The sequence below is a fragment of the Taeniopygia guttata genome, chromosome 22, assembly GCF_048771995.1.
Source record: "Taeniopygia guttata chromosome 22, bTaeGut7.mat, whole genome shotgun sequence".
NCBI lineage: Eukaryota > Metazoa > Chordata > Aves > Passeriformes > Estrildidae > Taeniopygia > Taeniopygia guttata.
The window spans coordinates 1,860,506-1,870,086 of record NC_133047.1 but is presented as its reverse complement, the minus strand read 5'-3'; the positions used below and the strand labels follow the sequence as shown (position 1 = coordinate 1,870,086).

Genomic DNA, 9,581 nt, shown 5'->3' with positions numbered 1-9,581 from the left:
AAATCATCCTTCCTGTGCCTTCCTGAGCCCCCCAAATCATCACTCCAGTGCCCCCCAAATCATCCTTCCTGTGCCCTTCTGTGCCCCCCAAATCATCGCTCCAGTGCCTTCCTGAGCCCCCCAAATCATCCTTCCTGAGCCCCCCAAATCATCGCTCCAGTGCCCTCCTGAGCCCCCCAAATCATCCTTCCTGAGCCCCCCAAATCATCGCTCCAGTGCCCCCCAAATCATCGCCCCAGTGCCCTCCTGAGCCCCCCAAATCATCGCCCCAGTGCCCTCCTGAGCCCCCCAAATCATCGCCCCAGTGCCCTCCTGAGCCCCCCAAATCATCACTCCAGTGCCCTCCTGAGCCCCCCACAGTGGAGGTCCGACAGCAGAGCCGGGAACGTTCCCAGGGGGAAAAGGGGGGCACAAAGCCCAGAGACCCCCAAATCTCCTCTCCCGGACTGAACCCCCAAACCTCCCCTCCCTGCTGGACCCCCAAACATCTTCTCCTGGCCCCCCAAATCTCCCCTTCTGGCTGAGACCCCCAAACCTCCTCTCCTGGCTGGAACCCCCCCAAACCTCCCCTCCTGAACCCCCAAATCTCCCCTCCTGAACCCCCAAACCTCCCCCCACCCACCGTGCCCACCCCCGGGGCCGGGCAGGTCGGAGCCCCCCGTGCCCGGATCTGGGGGGGCTGATTTGGGGACACGGGGGGGACCCCAATAAAACCGGCTGAGAGCCCCAAAGTGGCGTGAGAGGGACTGGGCTGGCTGGGAGGGCGAGGAGGAGGAGGAGGAGGAAGGCTCAGGAGAGGAGGACTCAGAGGAGGAAGGCTCGGGGAGGATGACTCAGAGGAGGAAGGCTCAGAAGATGAATCAGAGGAGGAAGGCTCAGAGGAGGAGGAGGAAAGCTCAGAGGAGGAGGAGGAAGGCTCAGGAGAGGAAGGCTCAGAAGAAGAAGGCTCAGGGAGGAGGAGGAAGGCTCAGAAGAGGAAGGCTCAGGGAGGAGGATGACTCAGAGGAGGAGGAGGATGACTCAGAGGAGGAAGGCTCAGAAGAGGAAGGCTCAGAAGAGGAGGAGGAAGATGGCTCAGGGAGGATGACTCCGAGGAGGATGACTCTGAAGAGGAAGGCTCAGAAGAAGAAGGCTCAGGGAGGAGGACGAAGAGGAGGAGGAGGATGACTCTGAAGAGGAAGGCTCAGGGAGGATGACTCCAAGGAGGAGGAGGATGACTCCGAAGAGGAAGGCTCGGGGAGGATGACTCTGAGGAGGAGGAGGATGACTCCGAGGAGGAAGAGGATGACTCCGAGGAGGAAGGCTCAGAAGAGGAAGGCTCAGGGAGGAGGATGACTCCGAGGAGGAGGAAGGCTCAGAAGAGGAAGGCTCAGGGAGGAGGATGACTCCGAGGAGGAAGGCTCAGGGAGGAGGATGACTCCGAAGAGGAAGGCTCAGGGAGGAGGATGACTCCGAGGAGGAGGAGGATGACTCCGAAGAGGAGGAAGGCTCCGAGGAGGAAGGCTCAGGGAAGATGACTCCGAGGAGGAGGAGGATGACTCCGAGGAGGAGGAAGGCTCAGAAGAGGAAGGCTCAGGGAGGAGGATGACTCCGAGGAGGAGGAGGATGACTCCGAAGAGGAGGAAGGCTCAGAAGAGGAAGGCCTTTTTCTTCAGCTCGTTGCGCCGCCACAGCGCCAGCTTGGCGAACTCCTCCGGGGACATGTCGAACACGCGCAGGAAATCCTCGGGGGACAGGTGCCGCTGCGGAGGGAGGCGGGAATGCGGCAGAACGTTCCGGAACGGTCCGGAATGGCGCAGAGTATTCCAGAGCATTCCGGAACAGTCCGGGATAGCGCAGAGTATTCCAGAACATTCCGGAACAGTCCGGGATAGCGCAGAGTATTCCTGAACATTCCAGAACATTCCGGAATGGTCCGGGATAGCGCAGAGTATTCCAGAACATTCCAGAACATTCCGGAATATTCCAGAATAGCGCAGAATATTCCAGAACATTCCAGAATATTCCAGAATAGCACAGAGTATTCCAGAGTATTCCGGAATAGTCCAGGATAGCGCAGAGTATTCCCAAACATTCGGGAATATTCCAGAATCGTGCAGAGTATTCCAGAACATTCCAGAATGGTCCGGGATAGCGCAGAGTATTCCAGAGCATTCCGGAATATTCTAGAATAGCGCAGAGTATTCCTGAGTATTCCGGAATAGCGCAGAGTATTCCTGAACATTCTGGAATATTCCAGAATCGCGCAGAGTATTCCAGAACATTCCAGAACATTCCGGAACAGTCCGGGATAGCACAGAGTATTCCAGAGTATTCCAGAATATTCCAGAATAGCACAGAGTATTCCTGAACATTCCAGAACGTTCCGGAACAGTCCGGGATAGCGCAGAGTATTCCTGAACATTCCGGAATATTCCAGAATAGTGCAGAATATTCCAGAATATTCTGGAATAGCACAGCATATTCCGGAATATTCCAGAACATTCCAGAATATTGCAGAATATTCCAGAATATTCCCAAATATTCCAGAATGCCGCAGAATATTTCACAATATTTGACAATATTTGAGAATATTTTAGAATATTTCACAATATTTCAGAGTATTGCAGAATATAGTTGAGAATATTTCAGAATATATTTGACAACGTTTGAGACTATTTTAGAATATTTCAGAATATTTGAGAATATTTGAGAATATTTTAGAATGTTTGAGAATATTTTTTAACAGCCCCAGATGCCTCATAAAAATGTTAAATTAAAAAAAGAATATAATTTAAAAATACAAAATAAGATAAAATAAAATAAAATAAAAATATTTTAATTTGTGTGTAAATATATATTTAAGATATATTTAAGATATATTATTAATATAATATATAAATATACATTATATATATAAATATATATTTAAATATATTAAAAATGTATGAAATATATTTAATATAGTTGAATCTTATATTAATAATATTAATATTTATATTAATCCTATATTAATATTATTATTCTATATTAATAATATGGAATAGTATAATATAATGTAACATAATGTAATATAGTATAATGTAATGTAATGTAATGTAATGTAATGTAATATAATATAATATAATATAATATAATATAATGTAATGTAATATAATGTAATATAATATATAATGTAATGTAATAAAATAATAAAATAATATAAATAGAATCCAATATGTTTTTATTATAAATAAACATATATTTATATATAAAAATCTATTTTTATATATAAATATATTTTTATATATAAATATATTCTTTTATATGTATAAATATATCTTTAAACATTATTCTAAATAAAAAATATTATAAATTAAAAAAATAACCAACGTTAAACCCCTGATTTACACCCGCTGAACCGCCCCTTTATCAATGGCATTGGAAATAAAATATTTATAATATTTAATATATAATATTAAATATAATATTAAATATATAATATTCCGATTTCCCGGCCCCACCTCCAGCCGGGTCCGGTCCACGCCGGGCGGGAGCTTCACGCGGCCGCGGTTGGTCACCACCAGCGCCTCGTAGGGGTAGATCTGGAAATGGGGGGCTGGGGGAGCCTCGGGGCACCCCCGGATCCATCCGAGCCCCCCCAGATCCTTCCAGCCCCCCAGATCCTTCCGAGCCCCCCGGATCCATCTGAGCCCCCTGGACCCTTCCAGCCCCCCCCGGATCCATCCGAGCACCCCGGATCCATCCGAGCCCCATCGGATCCATCCGAGCCCCCCGGATCCTTCCAGCCCCCCCCGGATCCATCCGAGCCCCCCCAGATCCTTCAAAGCCCCTCCAGACCCTTCCAAGCCTCCCCAAGCCCCCTGATCCACCCCCAGCCCCCCAATTCCCCCAGTCCCCCAATCCACCCCCAGCCCCCGAAATCCCCCAATCCCCCCAGCCCCCCAATTCCCCCAAATCCCCCAGCCCCCCAAATCCCCCAATTCCCCCAGCCCCCCTCCCCACTCACCCTCTGCTCCAGCCCCCCCAATCCACCCCCAGCCCCCCAATTCCCCCAATCCCCCCAGCCCCCCAATTCCCCCAGCCCCCCAATACCCCCCAGCCCGCTCACCCTCTGCTCCAGCCCTCCAATTCCCCCAATCCCCCAATTCCCCCAGCCCCCCAATTCCCCCAATTCCCCCAATCCCCCAGCCCCCCAATTCCCCGCCCCACTCACCCTCTGCTCCAGCCCCCCAATTCCCCCCAGCCCCCAATTCCCCCAAATCCCCCAGCCCCCCAATTCCTCCCAATTCCCCCAGCCCCCCTCCCCGCTCACCCTCTGCTCCAGCCCCCCCAATTCCCCCCAGCCCCCCAAATCCCCCCAGCCCCCCAATCCCCCCAGCCCCCCAGTCCCCCAGCCCCCCAATCCCCCAGCCCCCCAATCCCCGCCCCGCTCACCCTCTGCTCCAGCCCCCCAATTCCCCCAATCCCCCAACCCCCCAATTCCCCCAGCCCCCCATTCCCCCAATCCACCCCCATCCCCCCAATTCCCCCAATCCCCCAGCCCCCCACTCCCCGCCCCGCTCACCCTCTGCTCCAGCATGCTGGGCAGGGAGCTCCCTCTGTCCATGCGCCCGCGTTGGCCGTTCTGGGGGGCACAGCCTGAGCTCAGCCCGGCCCCCGCCCCCCAACTCCCCCCCTGGGGCTGGGGGGCTCCACCCGGGGGTCCCGGTCCCCCCCTGCCCCCCCCAAGGGTGGCCGTGCCCCCCATGTCCCCCCCACGTCACCCTCGGCGGGTCTCGGTGTCCGGGCCAGGTGAGCTCTTACCTGCAGGGCTGCACAGAGAGGGGGGTCAGCACCCCGAAATCCCCGGGGCACCCCAACATCTCCCGGGGCACCCCAACATCCCCAGGGCACCCCAACATCTCCCGGGGCACCCCAACATCCACAGGGCACCCCCACACCTCCCAGGGCACCCCAATATCCCCCTGGACACCCCAACATCTCCCAGGGCACCCCAACATCCCCAGGGCACCCCAACATCCCCAGGGCACCCCAACATCTCCCAGGGCACCCCAACATCCCCAGGGCACCCCAACATCCCCCAGGGCACCCCAACATCTCCAGGGCACCCCAACATCCCCGGGGCACCCCAATATCCCCCTGGACACCCCAATATCCCCCAGGGCACCCCAACATCCCCCAGGGCACCCCAACATCCCCAGGGCACCCCAATATCCCCCTGGACACCCCAACATTTCCCAGGGCACCCCACACCTCCCAGGGCACACCAATATCCCCAGGGCACCCCAACATCTCCCAGGGCACCCCAACATTTCCCAGGGCACCCCAACATCTCCCGGGGCACCCCAATATCCCCGGGGCACCCCAACATCCCCGGGGCACCCCAACATTTCCCAGGGCACCCCAATATCCCCCTGGACACCCCAACATCCCCCAGGGCACCCCAACATCCCCCAGGACACCCCAACATCCTCAGGGCACCCCCACACCCACAGGGCACCCCAACATCCCCCAGGGCACCCCAACATCTCCCAGGGCACCCCGACATCCCCAGGGCACCCCAACATCCCCGGGGCACCCCAACATCCCCAGGGCACCCCAACATTTCCCAGGGCACCCCCACACCTCCCAGGACACCCCAACATTTCCCAGGGCACCCCAACATCCCCAGGGCACCCCAACATCCACAGGGCACCCCAACATCCCCAGGGCACCCCAACATTTCCCAGGGCACCCCAACATCCCCCAGGGCACCCCAACATCCCCCTGGACACCCCAACATCCCCGGGGCACCCCAACATTTCCCAGGGCACCCCCAATATCTCCCAGGGCACCCCAACATCCCCAGGGCACCCCAACATCCCCAGGGCACCCCAACATCCCCAGGGCACCCCAACATCTCCCAGAACACCCCAGGGACACCCCCAGGACACCCCCAGGACACCCCCAGGGACACCCCAACATCCCCAGGATCATTTCCCAGGACACCCCAGGGACACCCCAAACCCCCAGGGACACCCCCAGGGATACCCCCAAACCCCCAGGGACACCCCCAAACCCCCAGGGACACCCCCAGGGACACCCCCAAACCCCCCGGACCCCCCACCCCGGCCGATCCTCACCAGGGCTGCCCTTCTCGCTCCCCGCCGAGCCGAACTCTGCGGACTGCAGCTGTGGGGACAGGGAGGGGACAGGGACACAGGGACAGGGACACAGGGACAGGGACACAGGGACAGGGACACAGGGACAGGGATAGGGACACAAGGACAGGGACAGGGACACAGGGACAGGGATAGGGACACAGGGACAGGGACACAGGGACACAGGGACAGGGACACAGGGACAGGGACACAGGGACACAGGGACACAGGGACACAGGGACACAGGGACACAGGGACAGAGGGACACAGGGACAGAGGGACACAGGGACACAGGGACAGGGACACAGGGACAGGGACACAGGGACAGGGACACAGGGACACAGGGACAGGGACACAGGGACAGAGGGACACAGGGACAGAGGGACACAGGGACACAGGGACAGGGACACAGGGACAGAGGGACACAGGGACAGAGGGACACAGGGACACAGGGACAGGGACACAGGGACAGGGACACAGGGACAGGGACAGAGAGACAGAGGGACAGGGACACAGGGACAGGGACAGAGGGACACAGGGACAGGGATGGGGACACAGGGACAGGGACACAGGGACAGGGACACAGGGACACAGGGACAGGGACACAGGGACACAGGGACAGGGATGGGGACACAGGGACAGGGACACAGGGACACAGGGACAGGGACACAGGGACACAGGGACAGGGACACAGGGACGGGGACACAGGGACAGGGGACAGGGACACAGGGACAGGGACACAGGGACACAGGGACAGGGACACAGGGACACAGGGACAGGGACACAGGGACACAGGGACAGGGACACAGGGACACAGGGACAGGGACAGAGGGACAGGGACACAGGGACAGGGACACAGGGACAGGGACACAGGGACACAGGGACAGGGACACAGGGACACAGGGACACAGGGACAGGGACAGAGGGACAGGGACACAGGGACAGGGACACGGACATGGGGACAGGGACAGGGACACAGAGACAGGGATGGGGACACAGGGACAGGGACACAGGGACAGGGACAGGGACACAGGGACACAGGGACAGGGACACAGGGACACAGGGACAGGGACACAGGGACAGGGACACAGGGACACAGGGACAGGGACACAGGGACACAGGGACAGAGGGACAGGGACACAGGGACACAGGGACAGGGACACACGGACAGGGGCAGGGACACAGGGACAGGGACAGGGACACAGGGACAGGGACAGGGACACAGGGACAGGGACACAGGGACAGGGACACAGGGATAGGGACAGAGGGACAGGGGGACAGGGGGACAGGGACAGGGACACAGGGACAGGGACAGAGAGACAGGGACAGGGATAGGGACACAGGGACAGAGGGACAGGGACACAGGGACAGGGACAGGGACACAGGGACAGGGACACAGGGACAGGGACACAGTGACACAGGGACAGGGACACAGGGACACAGGGACACAAGGACACAGGGACAGGGACACAGGGACACAAGGACACAGAGACAGGGACACAGGGACAGGGACAGGGACACACGGACAGGGGCAGGGACACAGGGACAGGGACAGGGACACAGGGACACAGGGACAGGGACACAGGGACAGGGACACAGGGACAGAGGGACAGGGACACAGGGACAGGGACAGGGAGGGGACAGGGACACAGGGACAGGGACACGGGGACAGGGACACAGGGACAGGGACACAGGGACAGGGGACAGGGACACAGGGACAGAGAGACAGAGGGACAGGGACAGGGACACAGGGACAAGGACAGGGACACGGGGACAAGGACAGGGACAGGGACACAGACAGGGACACAGGGACAGGGACACAGGGACGGGGACACAGGGACACAGGGACACAGGGACACAGGGACACAGGGACAGGGACAGGGACACAGGGACAGGGACACAGGGACACAGGGACAGAGGGACAGGGACACAGGGACAGGGACACAGGGACAGGGGGACAGGGACACGGGGACACAGGGACAGGGACACAGGGACAGGGACACAGGGACACAGGGACACAGGGACACAGGGACAGGGACACAGGGACACAGGGACACAGGGACACAGGGACAGGGACACAGGGACACAGGGACAGGGACACAGGGACACAGGGACAGGGACACAGGGACAGGGACACAGGGACACAGGGACACAGGGACACAGGGACACAGGGACAGGGACACAGGGACAGGGACACAGGGACACAGGGACAGGGACACAGGGACAGGGACACAGGGACACAGGGACACAGGGATAGGGACAGGGACACAGGGACAGAGAGACAGAGGGACAGGGACACAGCGACAGAGGGACAGGGACAGAGGGACAGGGACAGGGACAGGGACACAGGGACAGGGACACAGGGACAGAGGGACAGGGACAGGGACAGAGGGACAGGGACACAGGGACAGAGTCAGGGACACAGGGATAGGGACACAGGGACACAGGGACACAGGGACACAGGGACAGGGACACAGGGACACAGGGACAGGGATGGGGACACAGTGACAGTGTCACAGGGACACAGGGACACAGGACAGTGTCACAGGGTCACAGGGACACAGGGACAGAGTCAGGGACACAGTGACACAAGGACACAGTGTCACAGGGTCACAAGGACACAGTGACACAAGGACACAGTGACAGTGTCACAGGGACAGAGGGACAGGGACACAAGGACACAGTGACAGTGTCACAGGGACACAGGGACACAGGACAGTGTCACAGGGTCACAAGGACACAGGGACAGAGTCAGGGACACAGTGACACAAGGACACAGGACAGTGTCACAGGGTCACAGGGACACAGTGACACAAGGACACAGGACAGTGTCACAGGGTCACAGGGACACAGGACAGTGTCCCAGGGGTGTCCCCAAGCCCCGGGCAGGGTGGGTGGCCCGGCAGGGGGTGGCACTGTCACTTACCCGGGTCAGGGTGCTCCGGCCGGAGGCGGGCAGGGAGGAGCTCTTGGAGCTGCTGTGGAGGGCTGGGAGAGAGGCAGAGAGCGTCAGCGACATTTGGGGACACGCAGGGACATTGCGGGGCCTTTGGGGACAGGCAGGGACACTTAGGTACAGGCAGGGACATTTCGGGACCTTTAGGGACAGGCAGGGACATTTAGGGACAGACAGGGATGGGCAGGGACATTTAGGGACATTTAGGGACAGGCAAGGATGGGCAGGGACATTTAGGGACAGGCAAGGATGGGCAAGGACCACCAGGGACAGGCAAGGATGGGCAGGGACACTTAGGGACAGACAGGGACATTTAGGGACAGACAGGGACAGACAGGGACAGACAGGGACATTTAGGGAACTTTAGGGACAGGCAGGGACATTTAAGTACAGGCAGGGATGGGCAGGGACATTTAGGGACATTAAGGGACATTTAGGGCCAGGCAGGTGTGGGCAAGGACCTTTAGGGACTTTTAGGGACATTTAGGGACAGGCAGGGATGG

General features: G+C 58.0%; 1 protein-coding gene across 6 annotated transcripts in view; it reads right to left on the bottom strand.

Annotated features, from left to right (window-relative positions):
• DMTN (dematin actin binding protein) overlaps positions 1-9,581 on the bottom strand; it is a 28,232-nt gene that overhangs the window by 560 nt on the left and 18,091 nt on the right. For 5 of the 6 annotated variants that reach the window (XM_072917649.1, XM_072917648.1, XM_072917645.1 and 2 more), the window contains 4 exons: positions 9,049-9,110; positions 6,105-6,153; positions 4,547-4,793; positions 3,483-3,563 (listed from right to left, as the gene is read on the bottom strand). In XM_072917649.1, coding sequence (XP_072773750.1) covers positions 4,627-4,793; positions 6,105-6,153; positions 9,049-9,110 — 278 coding nt within the window. In that variant the 3' untranslated portion in view covers positions 3,483-3,563; positions 4,547-4,626. Of the gene's footprint in view, positions 1-107; positions 1,743-3,482; positions 3,564-4,546; positions 4,794-6,104; positions 6,154-9,048; positions 9,111-9,581 lie in introns of those variants that run through there. The other variant, XM_072917650.1, reaches the window with a different exon arrangement.